Source organism: Tyto alba, unplaced genomic scaffold (assembly GCF_018691265.1).
Source record: "Tyto alba isolate M040663 unplaced genomic scaffold, T.alba_DEE_v4.0 Super-Scaffold_33, whole genome shotgun sequence".
Taxonomy (NCBI): domain Eukaryota; kingdom Metazoa; phylum Chordata; class Aves; order Strigiformes; family Tytonidae; genus Tyto; species Tyto alba.
In genome coordinates, this window is record NW_024881308.1 from 14,280,705 (window position 1) to 14,302,728 (window position 22,024).

Consider the following 22,024-nt stretch of genomic DNA (forward strand, 5'->3'; position numbering starts at 1 on the left):
CAAGTTCATGGGGGGGGGGGAGAAATGGAACAGGCTACAACTTGTCTTTTAAATAATGGCGTAAGACAGTATTGTTTACATAAAACTGTACAGCCTCTTCTGAAAAAAACAAACAAAAAACAAAACAAAAAACCCAAGAGTTCTCCGTGCTGAGTTACTCCAGCAGCATCTTTACTCGGCACACAGCGCTAGACCACCCCTCGGCATAACCCGGCGTTTCTCTTCAAAGCAAGAGGAGTTGGGCTGTGAAAATGTAAAGCAGGCATTCATTATAGTTTGGGTCCCACTTTCAGTTTGTTAATGGATCACGTAGTAAGAGTCCTTTGCCACATGGTGGCAGCTTTTAGGTGAAAAGATAGATACTCCCACACAGGACTGCAAGCTACACTCTAGAAGCGATTAAAAAAAAAAAAAAATTAAACACACATACACGAGTTACCGTATCTCTTCAGGAGGGCTGTTTCTGCACAGATACCACAACAAAATTATCCGACAGCATCAGCCCCAAACCTGCGCTCCACCAGAGACATTGTCGCAGCATTCAACAACTGCGCTGTTTTTGGCCTGTGCTCCGAACAGCTTTCGAGCTCGTGCGTACTGTGTGTGCCCAAGCCAAGGTTTACAGTAACCTTTAGACAACATTCGGCATTCTGTAATTTAATGCTCCTTGTCCTAATTTGTTATTCTGAATGAAAACAAACAAACAAACAAGAGCTTGCCAGTTTATGACATGAAACCGTAGATTCTAGGAGTGCCCAAATGCCCACTGCAACTAGAGGAGCTTCCACTGAACAGAGACTGCAGTGTTGCAAAGCAAAGCACATTTTTTTTCCCCCTCCTTTGGCAGTGAGAAAGTTAATTTTGTTACAGAAAGCTCTTTATACGCTAAACAAGTTTTCCGAGAAAGAAATTTTCTGATTTCATTAATACTAACCAAAGTGTTTTACTAGTTCTGGAGATACCATGCAAGAAGATTATTTGCTCAATTCTACCTCTGGCCCCTTCCTAATGACTTTAGGAAGTGGTGGGCCACTTCAGTCATCTTCACCACTGTTTGCTAATTTGAAGGCTCATTACATGTTAGATGTTTAGTACGTCACTATTTCTTGCATGGAAGGACAGTTACATTCAGTAGAAAGTTTAACTAGTATGCAATTTTTTAAACTTTTTGGAAGATAACTGGCAAGCTTATTGTCTAATTTAGTAGCTACCATCTCACAGAGACTGGAGAGTCCTTCTGTGTTAGAGAGAAATCACAAGCATATTAAAATTTCACACAAATAACTTGAAGCTACATACAGCTGAACACAGTTACAAAAGATTTTATAGTTACTGTAATTACTATATAGGAAAAATACATTTTCAGCCCTACTTAAAGAAGAAGGGGCTCCAGTAAAGTTTGCTGCAATTCTAATGAAGCCAAATTAGCTTCAGACAAAATACAGCTGAGAAGGAAAGATTCAGCTTTGTTTTTGGCTACAACCAACATTTAATACAAGGAACAGGAATTTACATTACTTTACATACCAGATAGCAGGTCCCTTATCTCAGTACAAGGTCTAGTATTTCATTTAGGAGCCAAACTTAAAATACAAATTTCTCAGTCATAATAGCCAAGCATCAGTTTTGTTCCTTGCAAATGGACACAGTTACTTTTATCATAATATTGCTTCAGAAAATAAACCCAAGAGCCACTATCACAGAAGGTTCCACATATAATCAAGAATTCATTCATAACCTGGATATTTGAAAAAAAAAAAAAAAAAGTACATGAAAGAATAGCCAATGGTCAGAAGTTATTTAACATCTGCGTAAGCATTAGAGTGCTGCTGGGCACCAGCCATTAAGTGGCTGTTCAGATGTGCAACAAATGCCAGTTTTATGAGGACTGTCACAGTGATGCAATGCTTGGAAGAACAGAGTAAAAAAGTAGCATTTTAAATACCGAGCATGCTTCGTTTCATTGGCTTAGTTTGGCAGCAGTAGCTCTACTGACTTAAGTATTTGCTCAGAGCACATAAGACCATATATAACACAGTCATACTAAAAAGGTGCTTATTTCAGACTACAGAACACTGAAACAAATAAAATCAGAAATGATGCATTTGACAGCAAATTGCTCCTAGTCAAGCGCTCATCTTCCACTGAAGAGTGAATTAGGATGGCAATGGCTTTGCTGCAGCTACCTTGTTCAACGTGTGGTATTTCATGACAGATTTTCAAACAATCTTTCTTTTTAAAATAAAATGTATATTCTTAAGGTATTAACTAACTAAATTGGAACGGAGTAATTTCAATCTTGCTACTTATAGATCTGTAGTATAGTAGAGAATAGATGCCCTGTGTATCATTAGTGCAGATATACTGGAATTGTTTTTCCTTATATGCAAGGCCAATGTAGGTAAAGAATAAATGGCTATACAAATTCAGGATTACCCACTAAACATAACTAACTTAAAAAGCACTGGTACCAGACCAGCCAGTTTTAGGCACATCTTTAAAAAAATAAAGTATGCATTTCATTAATGTAAAAATGTGAGAAGATTCTTAGAAACATCTGAACTTTATGGTGCACTGGAATGGAAGTGATGCTTCCTTTCGTCTCAAGGAATACAATAAAGGCTTAAAATAAAAAAGAAACAATACCATAGTATTCTTCATAGGGAAGAACAGTTTTAGTAAAACTGAAAGATAAATAAGGAATAATAAGCAGCCATGACAGCTGACTGGTGAATATTTGTGCTTTAAACGTCCAAAAGAAAATAAAGTTCAGTAACTCTTCTCGTACCATCCCCCAGACTTGGCATACGTGTCCATAATGCGCACCTCGACAGTTTAATAACACACTGTGGACTTCAAAACTAGCTGTAGCCACGGCAGGATGCACATAGCGGCACAGAATGGCCAGTGGCAACGTCACCAGCAGCGGTCAGTGATGCGATCCCCAGCACCACTGGCTCTCAGCTGGAGCGTAGCTTTGGTTAAGACTGTTGCGTGAGCCGTCTGTAATGAGGTAAAACTTGGTTTTCAGGAAGATAGAGCGCCAGTTCCAAAGCTACAAGGACGGTGAATTCAAAACCAATGAGATCTCTTCTGTTGAATCGGAATCTCTCTTCTAGTTTCTGCAATAGTAATAAAAAAAAAAAGGTGGGGGGAGAAAGAATCAGTTAATCCACAAGATACTAATGCGCTGTTAGATTAAGTCAGCATAAAACAGGAGTCAGCGATGCATGGCCAGAGCTGTACCTACAGAACTGAAAGTGTTGCCAGGGATCACACAAGTAAACCAACTTATCAGCTCAGCTGTGACGCCCACACAGCAGTTACATATGTTTGCCTGAGAAACAGTAAGTGCAAAAATAACCTCACTGTAGGATCAGGAGGACATTCGACTGCACCAATCAGCTAGTTTAATTAAAAAAAAAAAAAGAAAAAAAAAAAAATCAAAGAAAAGCCCTAATAAGACACAAAACTGACTGAAAGAGCTGGTCTTAAATGCAAGCATGCACTGCGGAAAATCTTGGCTTTAATTGTCCTGTTCTACGAGCTGGAGAGAAGGTTTTGACAACACCTGAAACAAGTGTCATAGTACTTACATCTATAAGGTGTTTAACTTCATGTTTCCTGAGATCACTGCTGATCTTGGCTGCAAGCAGAACGCAAGCACCAGCACACAGTTTGCGGTTCTGTTTGTTGAGTTTGCCTTGGAGGACGAGCTTCTCAAAGTAAACATAAGCCATGGAGACAGTGACTGGCTCCAGATTGCACTCTTCACTCAGGTTCCGCATCTCTCTCTTTAAACTGGGAATAGGAAAAAAAAGACCTTTTTAAACACAGCAGCTTTTATGAAATGCCCTAGAAACACTGCAGCATGGGAACTCAGGAAAGCATATGGGAAAGACTCCTCCTTGGAAAACCATGATGAGCATTATCCTAGACTGGAGAAGTCCAGCTGGCAGCAAGCTGGAGCTGATGCACAAACTGATCTAACCTGGCTGACAACATCTACTGTGGAAGAGCAGTTCCTCATCTGCCCACGAACATCAGGGTCTTGGCTGCCTCACAGGCTATCGCTGTATGATTCCCTCTGGGCTCCCAAACTGGTTTGTGATTCATATCATAAGACCGAACCACCTTGACCTACAGAATACCACATCAAAGCCATGCAGATCACAGCAGTTGCTGCTCAGAGACCTGTCTACTACACACCTTGAGGAAGAATCGGGTCTGAGGGGGAAGGCAGACTCGTTTACACACTTCCTACAACAGCCAGCCCTTCACTTCAGCAGGAAGGCAGACCTGATGGTGGCTGCCATCCATGCTACACCTACAAGATCTCTGTGAGAACACACTACTCAAAACAGCTACAAAGAGGAGCATGCAGGACACTGGCAGAACACGGACTCTGTCTGAGCCAGCCTTCCACTTGGAGCTGAGTTACACATAGCCCTGGTGATTCAGCAGAATCGTGTTTAAGCCGGCTATTTCAAAATGCCCTGATTGCATTAATTGACATGTAATACCAGCAAGATTACAGCTTTCTGAAGGTGCAACAGTGCATCTCGCTTATGAGCAGCCAGATGCATTTCCTGGATGATGAGGAATTCTGTGTGGTATAGTTCTGCCTTCATAAAATACTTTTCTTTACCGAGACTCCCCAGATGTAACACTCTTCTTTATCCTAGAATCTTCAGTTAAGAGTCCATGGTAATCTGTGAGTCTGGTAATTGAAAGGTGAAAATAGACAGAGGGTCCAGAAAGACAATTCAGTTAGGGTGGGATTGCACTACAGCCATACAATCAGGTTACAAGTATTTGTTTCAAGGCTAATGCTGATTCACTGTCAATTGGCTATTAGTGTTAGTACTCCACAGTTGGCCCTTTTAGGTGGAACTAGGAAAAGCAACTGTTACCCTTTCTCAGCATCCTAAGCATTCCTGTACAGGGCTGTCAGCCTACAGTCAGCTCAACTGGCAACAAGAGATTAGTATTTAATCATATACACTATTAATAGATCTTGTATTATCCCCATACAAGTGGAAGATAAAAGCGGCCTTGTACAGTGTAGATGATTTTCTCATTATTCAATGCTCGTTTCTTACCTCCTAATTTTGCTCAGTGTCAACTTGATATGAGGAAACTTCTCTCTAAAAGTTTCATTCATATCCTTTTTAAGGTCCGAGGGTTTCACGTATTCTATGACTGTAGTCTGAAAGAGGCAAAATTTGTAATTTCTCTTGTGAGCAGTACTGACAGCCAAATAAGTCTTCCAAAGACACTACTGCAAAGGCAAACATGAGTTTTATTACTCACAATTTAACATTTCTGTAATGTTCTAAGTAATAGACCATGTTCAACCTCACCTACAGACAAAGTCTTAAAAAAACCTAGTAAGCAAACGGTTACAAGAAGCCAATGACAACATGGATATATGTCAGGTTTGTCCTCGACAATCTGAGTTTACAAACCCAACTACTTGTATTTTTCCTAATCAATTCTCAAAAAATCACAACTTCCTAGATAAATTTGCTTCCTTGAGGAAGTTCTTTATAGGGTGATCTTCCAGGCACTCATTCACTCCTCTGTTCAGGTCTGCCAGTCACTCACCATGTAAGAGGCAAAGATGAGCACACGTTTGTGTTTTCCACAGGGCCATTGAGGATCATCCAAAAGGTTTGGATCATACTCTGCGGTTTCCCCAGCTTCACTTCCTGAGGGAACGAGGAAAACACACCGTGTCACAAGATCCAGAGCTTTAAATTCCCTGTTTCTTCTTCAAAAAAAGTTTTCAAATAGCAAAATTAAGAGTGTCGGCAGATCCCGTAGTACAGGCAAACTGCAGCTGCAGTCACACGTTTGCATTTCATAAATGCACTGGTCAGCTATAAGAATTATTAAAAAAACAACACAAGCTTTCTCCAGCATGTGCCTGGCGTACTATTTTAGACTTAGCGCAAAGTAAGTTGTCATCCACAAATATGCACAGAATACAACTGCACAAGACTGGATTCTTTTGCCTATAACAGATCAGAGCTGTCAGGTTTGCTCTCTTACACAAGAGAAGGGACTCTCATCACAAACACTTTGGCTTATGCATTGCTACTGTGCTGGACCGCAGGGAGGATCACCTGTATCCATGTACACCAGATGTTTCTTGTTGGGTAATGTTAAACTTCACATTTCCAAGGAAAAACTTTGCACTCCTTGAATTGCATAAACAGAACTAAAATAGGTATATAGAGGATCTAAGGAACGTGTGCAAGTCTCAGTCCTAAGGCTCATCATTTATATTGATTAATGAGCCTTTTTTACTAGGCTGTGCTAAAAATAGCCTCTTTCCAGCTGCAGCATATCCTTCCTAAAAATGCACTTTACCACTTGCAATTGTTTCAGACAACTATATTCCTTTTATGCTTTTCTGCTGTGTTCACAAGTGATGGCAAAGCTGGCAGCTGTCCTTACCAATGTCTGTTGGTGCTGGTATCGTTTTTGCTGTCACAGGTTTATATCTTGATCCAGGAAGACTCCGTGAAGCACTGGCTCGACACGAGGGGACAGCACTATGGCTGTCGGCTTTGCGAACGACGAGGGCATTGGTCGGATACAGGAATTTTGCATAGGACACAACCTTAAAGAAGAGAAAGTTGTAGTAGTTACAGGGGAAAATTTATTGAAAAGCCTATTTCCAGACATTGCAATTTTCCAACTCCGAGTCCTCTGGAGTTTGTATTTAGGAGTGGGGCCTCGAAATTGTGGGACGGGAGGAAGGGGAGAAGTTGAGTGAGGAATGCTTTGCTTCCACAACTTCATTATGGAAGTGCTGAAGAAGATTTGGCGGGGTGGCAAAGGGGAGAATCACATCCATAAAATTCTGACAGTATATAAATTTAAAGAGATAGAAGTTTTGCCCGTATTTCTATCAAAACATCACTCACATATTGCCTGAGATACCAGAGTCAAACCAGTTCTCCAGAAACAGAGGCAGAAGTGATCATGGCCTTCAACAGCCTCCTTGGAAGAAGCTTTGCCACAAACCAAACATTTCAGACTTCAAGGATCAAAACAAATTTCCACTGCTCTAAAAGTTACATTTTTCACTTTATGGCTAGCCAAGCACTGCATAAATTAGGTGATTTGGCTCAGCATGAAACAGTCCTGGGGTAAAAGCAGCCAACTTACCCACCTGTTGTCCCCTGCTCCAGTCAATGGTTTGGTCATTGGCATTACTGATCAAGAGACAAAAAAACCCCAACCAACCAACCAAAAATTCCTTACCTTGCCATCAGCACCCAGCTCTACTCCTTCCAGTCCAAGCACCATCTCAGTGGAGACTGAAACTCCTCCAGAAGGATGTCGTTGCTTCTGTCCCTCCATTTTTATATCACTAAATGCAAAGAAGAAAACGCACTATTGGAAAATGCAGTGTAGCCCAGTTTCCTCTATGGTAAATACCAGGTCCATCCACTAGCTACAGCCAACATCACCAGATCAGAGTTCTATGTGAGAACAGGGCAATCCCTCAATCCTATCTCCAAGAAAGCATTAATTTTTAAGTACTCTTTTCAAAACATAGATGTTCATTAACTGAAGAATCAGATTTCATATCATTTTAACTCAAATCTGTAACAATATACCTGGCAAATGTAAACTTTTTTAATATGGTCTTTCTGCATAAGACCAAACACACTAATGCTCAAACACTTAGCAGCAAACATGATTTATACTACTTGTTTTCCATGTTTAGAAACTTGCCTTTCAACTGCAATTTTCCAGCCACTGTGCACACAAGCTCAGATTAAGAATAAGGCTGCCAGCAGAACCCTGCTTCAGCAATGGCAGCGTGCAGCTTTGTCACCTATATTCCAATGCGAAAAAGCAGCTTTCAGCTGAAGAACTGCACTGCCAGCTTACAAGCAGAACGACACAGTGATCAGAACTGCTCTAAAATAGCTCCAGTGACCTTGCTGCTTTTCTATTAAGTGAGAGAGTATTTTCCCATCAACTATTTTTATGGCAAGTGTATTTGCATACAATACAATTCCCACCACTAAACATCCGTTTCCTTTGTCCATAAATTATGTACAGGACAGAAGTGACAACACAATTGTTTTGCCAAAAGTGGATTAGAATAAAATTAGTATTTTCTATGGTAGCCTTGTAGATCACAGACCTTCACAGAATCAACTTAGACTTCACAAGGGACTAAGCAAAGCTGCAGGGAAATCCAGTCACCAGGTTTTGTTTCCCTTAAGTGATCATATTGACAGTTCTATACAAATATGTAGTACAAACACCAAAAGCAGTTTCAAAACAGTCCAAACTGTTTCTGGTTTTTTTTTTTTTTTACATTGCAAATAGTGACATGCATGGCTTAGAGCTGAAAAGCAAAGGAGCATCTTAAATTTATTTAGATGTAACTTCACTATAAAACCTTGAAGATTTCCAGTAAAGGAAGCAGCATCCTTCCCCGATGCTCTGTATGCTTTTTTGCTAACACCATGGTTTGTTGCATCATCTGTTCAAAGTAAGTTTCAGGGATTTCACAGGACTGGAGTGCTTCAAAACGTGAATAAACACCTGAAGAAAAGTCTATCTTTTCCACTCTCTTTCTCTGGGAGTTTGAATGAACACTGTGACACTGTGGAAATATCTGATTTTACTGCTCTGATAGCAAGCTCTTGTCCTTACACATAAATGGTCCGTACTCATTTAAAAAGATCTTTTGTAAACAGTAGACCAGTCATTTCACAAAGCAGTTAGAGATGACCCACCTGATCCGTAAACTTTCCCCGTAAGGTAGGATAGAAAAAGCCACACAGAGTGTTCGTTTCGCACAGATTAACACTATCCTGTAAGCAGATGGGAAAAGATCAGGATATGAATTAAGATTCAGAAGTTACAAAGCAGCTTTTTATAGAACACGAACACAAGATGACTCTTACATTGCTCTGCAAGGCACACAGATACCGATATGGATTTTATGTTTTCAGAAAGCAGCACAAAAGCAAGTTTCACTCTGACTCTGCAGCTCCTTGGAGTGAAGCTCTGTATCAAACCCCAGCAGTCAGTAACTGCCATCACCTTGAGATGTCCTCAAAGCAGATCCCAATCTTTAAATATGTATCTATATTTGTGTAATTTTTACATAAACTTTGCAAAATATTATCTACAACTTTTCACATTTAAATGGAGTCTCACACCTTTATTAATAATAAATATGAAGGCAGACTCCCCTTTCTCTTCTGTCCAGCAACTATGAGCCAAGAATTTGGCTAAACCATGCCATTCTTCATAAATCCTCTGCAGCTCTGACCTCTCTGTGCACTAGAGATAAGGAGGGTGTTAGAAGAGAATGATTTAACCTCCTCAAAATAGCATGGCAGAACCATCAGAATATTGCTGCAGAGGTATGTATGTCTAAAACTAACCACGCCAAGGACATCACCTTATTCCCACTGATACCAGATGGCTAACTGCATTGAACTAGAGTCTACTTCTGAGCACATCCTCCTGTACTTCACCAAGTACAGGAGGCACCTTGGTCTCCAGAAGTTACCTGCTGTTCTTGGTGTCATACTGCCTCATGTTCTTGATGAAGTGCATCTTCTTCAAACTTTTGTGTCTTGGGGACCCAGATATATGCTTGGTTCTGCAATTATAAAAAAACCCCACCTATTAAGTGCTTTAAAAAAAGAAGTCATGCCAGTTGTATGATCAGATGGCAGCACTAGCATGCAGGACCTCAGATATTGGCGTGGAAGAGGGTGGAGGGAGGAGAGGACTGCATGCAACGAGTTGAGATTAATGCTGCTTTTGAAAAAAGTACCTTCGTACACTGGCATATTCCACTATGTCTTCTAAAAAGTCTAGAGAGCAGCGCTGGGAGATAAAACGCCTTCTGTAAAATGTACAACACCACGAAGAGTGAACAATATTAGTTCATGGCCTCTGAGTTTATGAACTGCAACAGATCTATGAGCTCTTAGGACAAATGGCTGGTTTTTCGGATTTTTTTTTTTTTTTTGTTAGACAAGTGCTTAACTAAGAGTTTCAAGTTCCTAAAAAGGCCAAGAACTTGTCTCCCCCTCCAGGACCCAGGAAGTACATAATTACACCAACTTCATTAACAAGAGCATTTGTTATCTTCAACACATAAGAACACCTACCTCTAAGTTAAAAACCTTAAAAAATTTCCAAATACTCAAAATCTTACCAGAAATGCCACAAAAAGCCCTTCTCCCATCAGGGCAAGGGAATAAGTAATTTTATATCAATCTATGGACAGCTACAAATATATCTGTATGATGACCAAACATCTGGGTCTATTCTTGATCCAGAAGACAGTTGTCTCCAGCTGCAGGAGTCAGCAGACAGAATCTATGACAGTAGCTCAATAAAACTGACAGATCACTCCGGAAAACAATAGAGAGAGTTATTAGAGGAAGCAAAGAGTATTCAGTACCCATTTGAAATGCCAGAATGGAAGATGTAAGGAGAATAGTAGGAATCATGTGAGTTAGTGTAACAGTAATAGGATATTACATTTAAGCAAAAAAATAGACTTTGGCAAAGTAAGATACATTACTATTGTCAAAGTCAAGTCATTCTTTGTTGGTAGAGATTTACAAATGAATTTTGAAACTATGACTGCAATTTCCATAGGAACAATGCATTCAGATTCAACTGCCACCTGCAAAATGCTGACACTACAACTATCAGATTCCATATTTTCTGCCCTTGTTTAAGCATACATTGTGCTGCATTTTTAGCACAAGTCACATGCATTCCAGTCCAACTTCCAAAGTGACAAAGTAACTCAACTAATGGACAATACCTCCATGGAAGTCAACTTAGAAGCAGCATACAAGACAAAAGTTGTAGGACTCTGGTTTGACAAGATTTACTTTTGGAAAAAAATTCAAACTTGAAGTTGCATCAGAGCTCCGGCATCCACGAGCTGCCAAACCGCTCTGACAGACAAAGGCCAGGCACTCATGCCTGTAAGTTAACATGCGACACCAAAGCAAAAGCATGGCACCTTGGGTGGCTGCAAGAGGGTCTGTGAGGGGAGAGGTCAAGAAAAATGGAGTTGCTAACAGCTATGGAAGAATTTTTACACAGCAAAGCCATTTGTAGCTTCAATTGATTCAAGTTAAAAATCAAAAAAGCTACTTGGGATTAAGTCTGATCTTGAAGCCCAGCACTTCAAGATTTTGAAACAGCTGGACAATCTGCTAATCCTAGTGACTTTGCCTTTCCTCCTGTCCAGCCTGAGCTGGGTAAGAAAGCAAACCACACTATTTTGCTGCTACAGAAGAGATGTACAGGCATTTGGGACATGAATAAAATCTGTCTGCTTTTTCTTAAGGATGATGTCCAGAAATGCAAATTGCCTGAGTGACAAAACAGGTGCTTTCACCTCTTTTCCCCCCTTCTTGCAAGTTATTTCTTCTCTTCTGAGCTACTTGGAGCTATTGCCAGAGCTGCCTGCCAAACACTGTGCTAGCAAGACATGGCAACTTCCTTCCACACAGCACATCACAGCTACAGGCAGCGTCGCTGATGCACAGGACTTGCTATAAAATTACAGATTTCCACAACAAGCAGATTACCAGCAACAGGAGCATTTGCCCCTCTTGCTTCAAATGATACCAGGAACAAAAAAGCCAACACTTAGAAAAGATGGCATTCTGGTATTCTTCCTTATACACTGACATAAACGTTAGTTAAAACTGCTGATCTGCAGGCAAGCCTCTGAAATAAGGCCTCTGAAGTTATTCCTGTAGCTGTACATACGAACAATTAACTAGAGGTTTTACAAAATGACACTTCGATCTGCATATGCCTGAAACCAGATGAGTTCCTCATTCCTCACGAGAAACATTTCACCCTCTTCTCCATTCTCAAGTACTTAAAGAGAATGATCACCAAACTAAAACATCCTTCTTCTTCCCCAAATCTGCCTACAATCTCCTTAATAAAATATAGTTAGTGCCCTTTCTCTATGAATTTGTCATACCTTATACTCCCATATAAAACTATTTCCCCCCCCCCCCAAAGGAAACAGTCTTCAGATTCTCAGCAGCACTGTTCACAACTCAAGACAGGTAGGAGGATGAAAAATTAGTGTCCCTTTTTGTAAACACAAGGGAGGTAAATCCTCCCACAGGACTAACACCTTCAGTATTACTAGAGACTGTCTCCCACACATCACACACATCACCAGCTATTAAAGGGTACTACTGAAGAACATTCCTGGCACAGCTCCAACACCCTTCACCAGCACTTCAGTTTTAAAATATTATTTTTTTTTTTTTTTTGCTTTTCAGCAAGAACTGCATAGGCAAGTTTAACCCTTTCACATACACATGGTTCTCCAGTCTACTTTGGCATCTAACCTGCCATAAAAAAACCTTTCATGAAATCTCAAACCTCGTCATGAATATAATTGGTAACATCCACCCTCTTCCTCCCTTCCTGGGGGAGACCTGGCTGGATGCAAAGACACCACGTGCGGTGAGCAAAGGAGAAACACAGCTAACGCCAGCAACAACAGGCACTGGTACAAAGAAAGCCCGTAGTTCTGTAAAAGGATGCCAATGTAAGTAACTGGGTGGACTGGGAGAGCCAGGGCTAGACCTTCCCTAGGAGCTCCACAGTGCTGGAGGGGCAATGCCCTCAGGGCCAAGGAGGGTGTGCTCACTGCCGTGATGGAGACCCACTGGGAGCATTACATCTTCTGAACGCTGCCTCGTTTTCTCAGTAACAGGGACAAGAATGACAAACACCTGAACCTGCTGCTCTGTAAGAGCATATCTGGAAGTAAAAACCTGCTGCAGCAAAGGGAAGATCCTGCCCCTTGACACAAAACCACAATGACTCATCCCCACTCTGCCAACAGGAAACTTCATTTTTAGCTATGCTTGTATTTTCTGTCCTCAAGTGAAGCTGTCACCTTGGAGGAATCCCAGATGCTAAGCAAGACACTCTCCCTCAAATCTCAAAACAAGGTGTGCATAAAGAGGCCTCACTAATCCAGTTAGAGTATCCGATCCAGTCTGTACGCTCGAGTCAACGTTTTACAGCAACACAGCTCCCTTGCTGCAGTCCAAGAGAGACTTGATAGATTCCTCAGTACCACTAATGTACAGAACTTCTTTATTAGGTAGTGCAGTACTTGGAGAATGCAAAGTTTAACACTGAGTACTCTGCACTTACTGTTATACATACACACATGTATTTTTAGTTTGAGTACCCTTCTCGTGCAGCCAATCCACGCTTCAACAATAGGCAACACAAGATCCCTTCAGCAGCTGCTAGCTTTGATGAAAAAATGTCGAGTCACATATCCTGTGCTAAGCAGCTTCACCCAGGATAACACTTCTTGCTTGTGCTCCGATCCGCTGGAATTCAAAGGATTTTAAGTAGTTTACACAGAGCATTTGTTGCCAAATGCAACCTAAATACTAAAACAGAATACCAAAATCTGTACGCACACTGTAAGTTACCTTACACACACCCTTATTGGCATGCTACCTGACAATTAGAAATCAAAGTATCCAATATTAAAATGTTAATGACTTCTGTGAAGCATGCTGTAATTTCAACACTATCCTAAAGAAAGTTCAAACACTATTTGCTGATACCAGCTATTACCTTCATAAGCTATAGAGGGTTTGCTTGCTTGTATGTCCTTGACCAAGAGCTCACTTTTGGGTGCTTCCCCCCACTACTTCAGGAGTCAATAAAGCAGGACCCTCCCAGAAATTCAACATCAAAGCCAGCAACTGTGTTTACATAGCCAGCAACTCTGAGGGGATCCACCAAGTGAGAAAACATGCGGAGCACATGCTCAGAGATAAGGGGCTATCAAGCAGAGGAATTCTGGATTACGCCTCAGCTTATCTCCACGTGGACACACGGACACATACACAATCCAAGACCACTGCTGAATCCCTGAGGAGCTAAATGTGCACTTAAAAAAAAAAAAAAAATCCTACAAACACCCCTGTGTTCAGATAAAAACCCATTAAATTAAGTTCAGAGTTGCATTTTGACTCCCATCCTGGGAAGCAGTAGCCAGCCCACATGTTTCTCCTTTTTGACGGATTTCTCACTGAGGAAACCCAACTTCTGAGTGCTTCCAGCTTCAGAGCTGTCCTCTAGTCCCGCCAGTGTCCCACCGAGCACTGGCACAGGAACTCTCTGCAGAGGGCAAACAAAAACAGCCAAGCAGTGTGAAGGATCCCCAGCCCCAATGCTGACACAGCTCTCGAGTGTTCCCAGCAGAACAAGACACAGCTAATAGCAATCTATGTATAGCACCGGTAATCCCTACACGTCCTGTCCTAGGAATTGAAAGGAAAAAGCTGGTTAAGTCACAGCTCCAGATTAAAGGACATTGACCTTTCTGATGGCTTGTCAAGAGTATTTTTCCTCCATCCCACTCACACACTAGGCTACCTGCAGACATCCAAGAGAACAAGGATAAAGTTTCAGGATGTTGCTAGTTTGAAGTGTCCAAGTTGACTGTTCTTTAGCAGATATTATAGTTGAATGCAAAAGCGATACTAACCCTGTGCTATCAGACGTGGCTTCAGGCACAAGCAAGCCTCTTCCACGCCTGCTCCCCAGCCACAGTGTCCTCTAAGGGGCAGTGGGGCAGCCCTTTGGGCACCCACACCCCTGCTCAGCACCCAGGCTCCGCTTCCAGGCTTGGAAACAAACAGCCCTCATGAATCTCATTTTAACCCCTAATATCGGGCCTTGCAGTGGCCAGTGATCTTACTTAAGCCCCTGCGTGCAGCTGCCATTTGGCCATTTTGAAGCCTCTCTGTTTTGCCCTTCTGCATTTCTGTCAGAGATGAACAGACTGGCTGGTCTCGCTCCTTCCTGAAGGGCTAAATCAGAAGTTTCTGAAATCTTATTGGGCTCCTCTTGCCATCCCAATTAACACCCACCTCTCACCCAGGCAGGTTTGCACTGAGCCAACCACACAGCCAGAGTTCCATCAGCATTCAGCTACTTTCAGCCACACAGCACCCAGAGCCCATCTTCTGCCGTGACTTCTTATCCTCACCACTTCCAGCATTGGCCAAGCCCTGCAACACGAGCACTCAAAGATGCTACAAAAGCCAGACAGTAACATGACTTGAGAGCTCCTCCAGCCGAAGGCACAGGCAGGGTGGATTTGTTTCAGCTGGAGTTGCATCCATCGCCCTTCTGCTGGGGGAAGGATGCCAGGCTGCACGCACCCAGGCAGGCACATAGCCCCGAGGCATGGGGCTAAAATTAGCAGCAAGGCTCATATCCTCTGTTGCTCTTTATCCAGACCTACTGCTAAGTGATGGGCGGAATGGGGGAGGTCAGGGATTTTTAATTACTGTGTAAATTAGGGGCTAATAGAATTTGGTTTGCTATTTCTCACTTGAAAGTTTTATTTTAATATGGATGTCCCTTTGTAAGGTCTTACAGGCTGTAGAATAATCACGGGTGTCAAGGGACCGAGTTATTAATATAACAAGGACAAAAATAATTTATTGTTTTTTGAAAGCACTGACTTAGTAACAACTGTCAAAGGTAATTTACACAAGAAACCCAGATCCCAAATCCTGTTTACAATAGGAAGATGTACCTGTCAGATTTGTTTTGCCAAGACATACTTTAAAGATTAAGCTGTATCATTTTCCTTCCTTACAGGCAAGTCAACAACTAGATATGAACTGTGCTTCAGTTTGACTAGGTAAAATACTGGCAGAGGGATTAAGAAAACCAGTTCCAGTTTTTAAGCTTACTTTTTCACAACTGCCATTACTTATGCAGCCCTGGAGACATTTACTGTTTTCAGGCTTGCATCTCAGAGTGTACAAGTGTGAGCATCCCTGTTCTCATATCATTGTCCTACCACCCTTGGTGCTCACGTTGAGTTTCCTGCTCCAAACCAGACTGATTACAGCTCACCAGTAGCAACAAGTTCTCAGTAATTAAAGCTAAAAGAAATCAGAGATCACATTTATACTGAATCACCATCAAAACCCACATATTTGGCAAAACAGATTAATGAAGAATCTACACCATGAAGTGCCCAGCATCAAGCAAGCCATTTTTATGAATAGATGGTTTCAGCTCTGATGTTCAACGAGAGGCAGTGGCTGAGAAGACACCTTGCATAACCAATAGTAAGCATACAGCTAAGTGCTCCACCTTTACAAAATCAGCTCTTCACTGTTTTATGGCACCACACACGTGCAATTTGGATAGCAGGCCACCGTCCCAGGAGATCGTTCTGACATTTGTGTAAATATCAGACTGCCAGAGAATAAATACAAACCTTACAGCAAGGCCAGTTTAAGTTATTCCTTCAGTAATATTAATTTTGAAGAATAAACCCAAATTAGCCACATGATAATGGAAAGTAATTTTATGCTTCAGAGCAGGCCCCTCTGTGAGACCTCAGGATGAGGCCCAATTCCTTCACCTTTGTGTTGTTATTCAAGGTTTGCTTGCAAAACTGAAGGGGTACCAAGGGCTTTCCTGCTGGTCCCAAACAGCCAGGAGAAAATCCTGCACTCCTCAAACACAAGTAAAAAAAATGTGTCATTCAGGCTACAGGACAGCCAAGAAAGAACAGAAATTAAATATAATTTGAATGAAGGTAGAGGCAGAGTAAGTGGGAAGCTCATTAAGCCTGGAGAGTTTTAAATACTAACAAGGAAAGAAATTAGATACTTTTCACAGCAGCTGCTACTTCACTGCTGATTCACAACCACATATGATTAAGACCTAATGCTACTAGGAAACGAGCTTTGTATTCATTGCGTTTCATAAATCACATTGTTTTGGTGCTAAGAATGTTTAGACAATGCAAGGATAAAATAATGCCTTCCAGTAAGTATTATGAAAGCCATCTGTTGCAACAGAACCACCAAGCCAGATGCAAGGTTTGCTGTGCCCAGAGCCCACTTCTAAAATCCCTGCTGCTTCTCACAAACCAAACTAGATGTGCTGGCCAGGACACAACCAGTATTTCTCCTGATTTAAACCAGTTTCTGGAGGCGTTCCTAGCTCACCAACCTGGTTCCCTCTGTGCTTTGTGCTCTGCTGACTAAGTACTGAACTGATGACCAAAGCAGGCAAGTGAAATGCAAAGTGAGCCCTTGATAACGCTGTGGGCATTATGCTAGAAATATTCAAGCACTTCCCTGAGAGATGATGCTGTCATTTCATCGTGTGCCTTGTTAAAATAAAAGCCTTCAGCACAATAAAACTCAAAAGTTTGTTGTTTTTTTTTTTTTTTTTTTTTTTTTTTTAAAAAAAAAGAAAAAAGAAGCTTTTAACTGGGAAGATGAAAATTCAAAACAGGCGACTGGAGAAAACCCAAAGAAATTTTAGAGAGGTCTCCCAGGGTTTTTATGGGCACTTAGTTCTTCCCACTGCAACATCAGTCATCCCTTCTAACCCACAATCAAGAGTTTGCAGCCTCACCAAGGCAAAATTTTATGCTTAAATTGCAGTGACCACAACAGAGCAAGTGCAGTCTGTCCATGCTGTCAAGCAAGCAGCTTTGACCAGCAGCAGTTCAGCCCATGCTGTGGCTGGCTAGCAAACGAAAGGGCTACCCAGCTCCAAGGCAGGTCGGCAGGCTGCACCGAGCTGGGAGCTGGCCCAGGAGGAACGTTCCCTGGAGAAGGTGGCTGCAGGGCCAGGGAAGGGGTGGCCAGGATCACAGCCCCGAGGCAGTGGGGAGAGCTGGAGCAAGCTTTTGGTTTTAAAGACTCAATATATCTCACAAATCAGAGGGCTATCTTGTGAAACACTCCTGCTTTGCTTGTACTTATGAGACCTGTTAAAGGTTTTTCATTTCACATTTTTTTTAAACAGGTTAGACTATAATAATTTACAGTAAATTATATATATACACAACAGCTATAAACCAAAGGTTAGGAGTTTAAAGCTCTGCATTTGAAGAGCATGACAGAGTGGCTTTAGCTGAGCACTCTCCATCTGCAGTCACCTGCTTTTTTTTTTTTTTTTTTAATACTTCATGCTCATTAAAAAAAAATCCAAATTTCATCATGTTTGTGTGCATGTCAGATTATACATTCTTAAAGTCAAACTACAGAGCCAGAAGACTTCAGAACAATCTTCAAAAGAAGGCTCAAAAGCATCTTCAGGCTTGCTCAGCCTGACAGCCTCACAGCTTTAACTGGTTGACAGATGGAAGAAGGAGGAACACATGACAGCTGACATTAAGTCTTCAAGATTTAATATAACTAAAACACATACTGCAGGAAATTAAAAAAAAATAATAGAGAATTTTGCAAGAGTCACTTCCCCTCTCTCCACTTTTCTTTTTCCTTCTAAACCAACCAAACAATACCCAAATGCAGAGCAGAGCAGCTCATTTGTAGCTCAGAACTACTCTTTAAAATTGAAAGCAAAGATCTTTCTCTCCTTGCCTCATTCCAGAGTCCATAGGAGCTTGCAAAAAAAAAAGAGATCACCGCCGCTGCTAACTCTTCTGTACTAGCTCAGTCATGGTGCCAAGAGCACACAACAGCCCCGAAGAAGCTTCACCTACAGCTAAGCGAGATCGCTGGCTGGCTGGTCAGAAAAGCAGATGCAAATTTGGACAGTTCACATTTCTGCGATTATCAAGAAGGACTTTGGGGCTCAGCGAAGTTATGGTAAAGAGCCCCGACAACCTAAACATGTCCTGGCCGTAACACTTACTGAAGGTCTGAAACGGGGCTCAACCAATTCCTCCCCAAAGTTAAGCTATTCAGGTTTTTACATTTCATTTGGTAGCATTTTCCCCTCTCAACTGACAACTCGCTGACTTGAAGCAGGACAACATGATTCCAAACACCCTCATCACCTCCTGCAGAGAGGAGCTGCGAGATGGCAGCGAGGGAAAAGATGGAAATGGCACTTCCAGAGCATCCCCCTTCCTGCAGCATCCCGAAGTCGGCTGCTGGGGCTCCTGCACAATTGCTTTCAAAAGCTGGTGAAATCAACCGCAAGGTACAGTTAATTCTCTCAGCCTCCTTCTGTCTGGAGATCAAAGTTACTTTAAACACCTCTGGACTCTTTTAAACGAAGGGGTCAAATAACCTTGGTATTAGAAGTGTCTAGGATGGTTTGACCCAGGCCCATGCACAGAGGTGTGTGGGATACAAGGACGTGGATTTTCTGATCTCCAAGTTTCCTGCTAGGCATACAACTTACTACTTCTGATTAATATACTTGACTGGGAGTATCAGATAATAAATACTACAGGCAGCTATAAATTATCAGCATTTAACAATGGACACATGCAATTCACCTGCACTTGCAAATATGAGAGAAAGCTGTCGAAGCAAACTGTGCTTGCCAAGGAAGAGATTATAGCCCTAATATTTCATCTGACTTCTAAATAAAGTTCAGGTTTAGAATATGTTCATTTTCAGCCCCAAGAAGCACATCCCAGTCTACTGTTCATGCCTGAAAGGTCAAAGCTTGCTGGCTCTGACAGATCTTGCTGCTTTTTGAAAAGCACTGTGTGTGCTCAGGCTATTCCAAATAAGGCTCAAAAAGAAAACTAAGACTTTAAAACATTATATTTCATCCATCTCAACAAAATCTGTTGATTAGCATAGTTTTTTTTTTTAAATATAAATATTTCTTGAAGTGAAAACAGCAGCTAGGTTGACAATAGGACAAAACAACACATTAACCATCACAAGCATAAAAGCCTGACCAAGCATTTCTGCCATTCCACCCAAGGAACTAATTTGCTCACACCTATGTCAGCAATCCGGCATCCAATAAACACTTAGCAGCAGCACTTTGGACCAACTCTGCTTTTATCAACTACTGTTTAAAATCCCACCCTTAAAATGACCTGAATTAGCTCAGTCATTTCTGATTTATCAGCAGCCATGAACATTCAGTTCATCTCCCTGACCACTGAACACCAAGGACATTAAAGCATCAGTTAGAAATAATATAGTCTCTGTATTTATTCTTAGGCTCAGCAAAATGCAGCAAATATATGGCAAAACTAGCTGCTTTACAGTGCATTATACTGAAACCTCAGAAGTACAAGCAGCACTGCCATTCAGGGCTCTTGTTCCCATTCTTCAAGCCTTCATAACCTGGCTATTTTCAGGGCTCTCTTATCTGTGTTTCCCCAGAAAGCTCTGCCAGTTTCAGACCCAGCTGCAGAAGTTCATTAAAAAAAATCTGTGAATGCTGATTTGTTCCCTGTTTGCTGCCTCCCTCCACTGCTTATTGTGAGGCTTGTTCTTTGAAAGAACAAAAGAACAGAGTAAGATGGAAAAGGAGAAGGGAGGAGGGATGGCAAGCAGATTAAGCAAGCTGGTATAACACAGCATTGTAGTTTAAGATCCTGTAAACAGAAGACTCCTTAGAAAAACGAAAGTGGAAGGTTAAAGTAATTAAATTTATAATGCTCAGCCAGCAGCGAAATGAAACCAAGCATCCAGATTGAACAGTGCCTCCAAGGGAGTGTGCACCGCTGAAGTTTCCATCCTAAAGGACCTGACAGCTACGGAGCAACTCCACGTTACATGAGCTGAGCAGATCCCTGATTCCTTGGGCTGTACCGAAGATCCTGCCTGTTGCTAATAAATAACCACCGACTCTAGCAGAGTTGCTGTCACAACCTGCCCTGAGCTACGCTGGCCGGTCTCATCAGCTTCTTGCAACCTTGCAATCAAGTCAAACAAGATCAAGTTTTGTAATAAAACTCTGCCCAGTGAGACTGCCAGTTCTAGATAAAGCGATCTCCATGGATCAGGGCAAGCCCCAGCAGGATGAAATCCCCGTTGTGGCACAGGACTGCTGGTCACTGAACACGGACGGAGCGAATCTGGAGACCCTTCAGCCCCTGCTCCTGGTGCACTGGAGGGAGGCTCCACCGAGGGCAATTCAAAGCAGCTCTTGACAGTGACTAAAAAAGGACTCTGAGGAGAGCAGCTGCCTTAAGTGGGCACCAAAGATTAGATGTCCAGAGCCGCAGCACAGATTCCACCTCCCCCTTCCCTCTGGTGACTTCATACGCCTGCATATTTGCACGATGCACGCCGTTAACCTATCTACAGTAGCAACATTACTGTATGGCAACACAATTCCTAGATGACTGAGTCCCAATAAAAGGAAACCCATTTTGCAATTGTTTGTTGATTTCTGAATCTTATTTTGCAAACAGCACGGCATGTACAGAAGGGGAAGCAGCATAACCACCACTGTCCTGCAAGAAAGTCCCTGAATCACCCCTCGTGTATTTGTGACAGGAGGAGATGCCACTGTTCTGCAGGGGTGAAGGGATGCTCTGTCACAGAACAAACATGGAACAGTCCAGCGAAAAAGGTGTTCCAAGTCCCCCATCCTGCAAGTCATGGGTGAAACTGTAATTACAGAGGGATGGTGCATCTCACCCACTTCTGTGCCCAGTGTGACTGGGAGAAGATATGGTGGGTCTAACACATCCCTACAAGCAGTGTAAAACCATCCTTTTATCAGAAGATGTGTGTGTCTCCATGTAAAGATGTGGATCTTCTACCTGATAGTTTCAGCAGATGTTCTCCACTCACTCTTTTCTTCTTTAAAGATAAAAAAAATAGATGAACTCTCACTCCAAATCACTCTCGTAAGTAGTATACAAAATGATTAATGTAATAAAATATACCCTTTCAGCGATTTCTTCCAAGCTGAAAATTCATGGTCTGTTTTATCATTACTCAGACAGAAGCCCTTTCGTTCCCTTGATTACCTCCTCACACCTCTCTCTACCTTTTATTTCTGATTTACCATTCTTTTCAGGGGGCTTGATTAGAATTACTATAGTGGAACAAACATCTAAAATCAGATGCCAAGGAAAGAGGCAGGAAGGACATCAAATGAGAAGATTCTAGGAATACTTTCTTAATGTCCTATTGACTTGGCATGGAAAGGAGAAGGATTTAATCATTTATACAAACTCCATCAGTCCAGAAGTCAGTACACACAGGCACACGGAATG

The 22,024-nt window shown here is 41.9% G+C and overlaps 1 protein-coding gene across 2 annotated transcripts in view; it reads right to left on the bottom strand.

Moving 5' to 3' along the window:
• The window catches only part of CABLES2 (Cdk5 and Abl enzyme substrate 2), a 24,036-nt gene continuing 2,012 nt past the window's right edge, over positions 1-22,024 (bottom strand). Inside the window, exons 2-10 of one of the 2 annotated variants that reach the window (XM_042801140.1) lie at positions 9,827-9,898; positions 9,557-9,649; positions 8,772-8,849; positions 7,276-7,384; positions 6,463-6,628; positions 5,608-5,711; positions 5,103-5,209; positions 3,597-3,801; positions 1-3,122 (exon numbers count right to left, since the gene is read on the bottom strand). In XM_042801140.1, coding sequence (XP_042657074.1) covers positions 2,982-3,122; positions 3,597-3,801; positions 5,103-5,209; positions 5,608-5,711; positions 6,463-6,628; positions 7,276-7,384; positions 8,772-8,849; positions 9,557-9,649; positions 9,827-9,898 — 1,075 coding nt within the window. In that variant the 3' untranslated portion in view covers positions 1-2,981. The remainder of the gene's footprint in view (positions 3,123-3,596; positions 3,802-5,102; positions 5,210-5,607; positions 5,712-6,462; positions 6,629-7,275; positions 7,385-8,771; positions 8,850-9,556; positions 9,650-9,826; positions 9,899-22,024) is intronic. The other variant, XM_042801141.1, reaches the window with a different exon arrangement.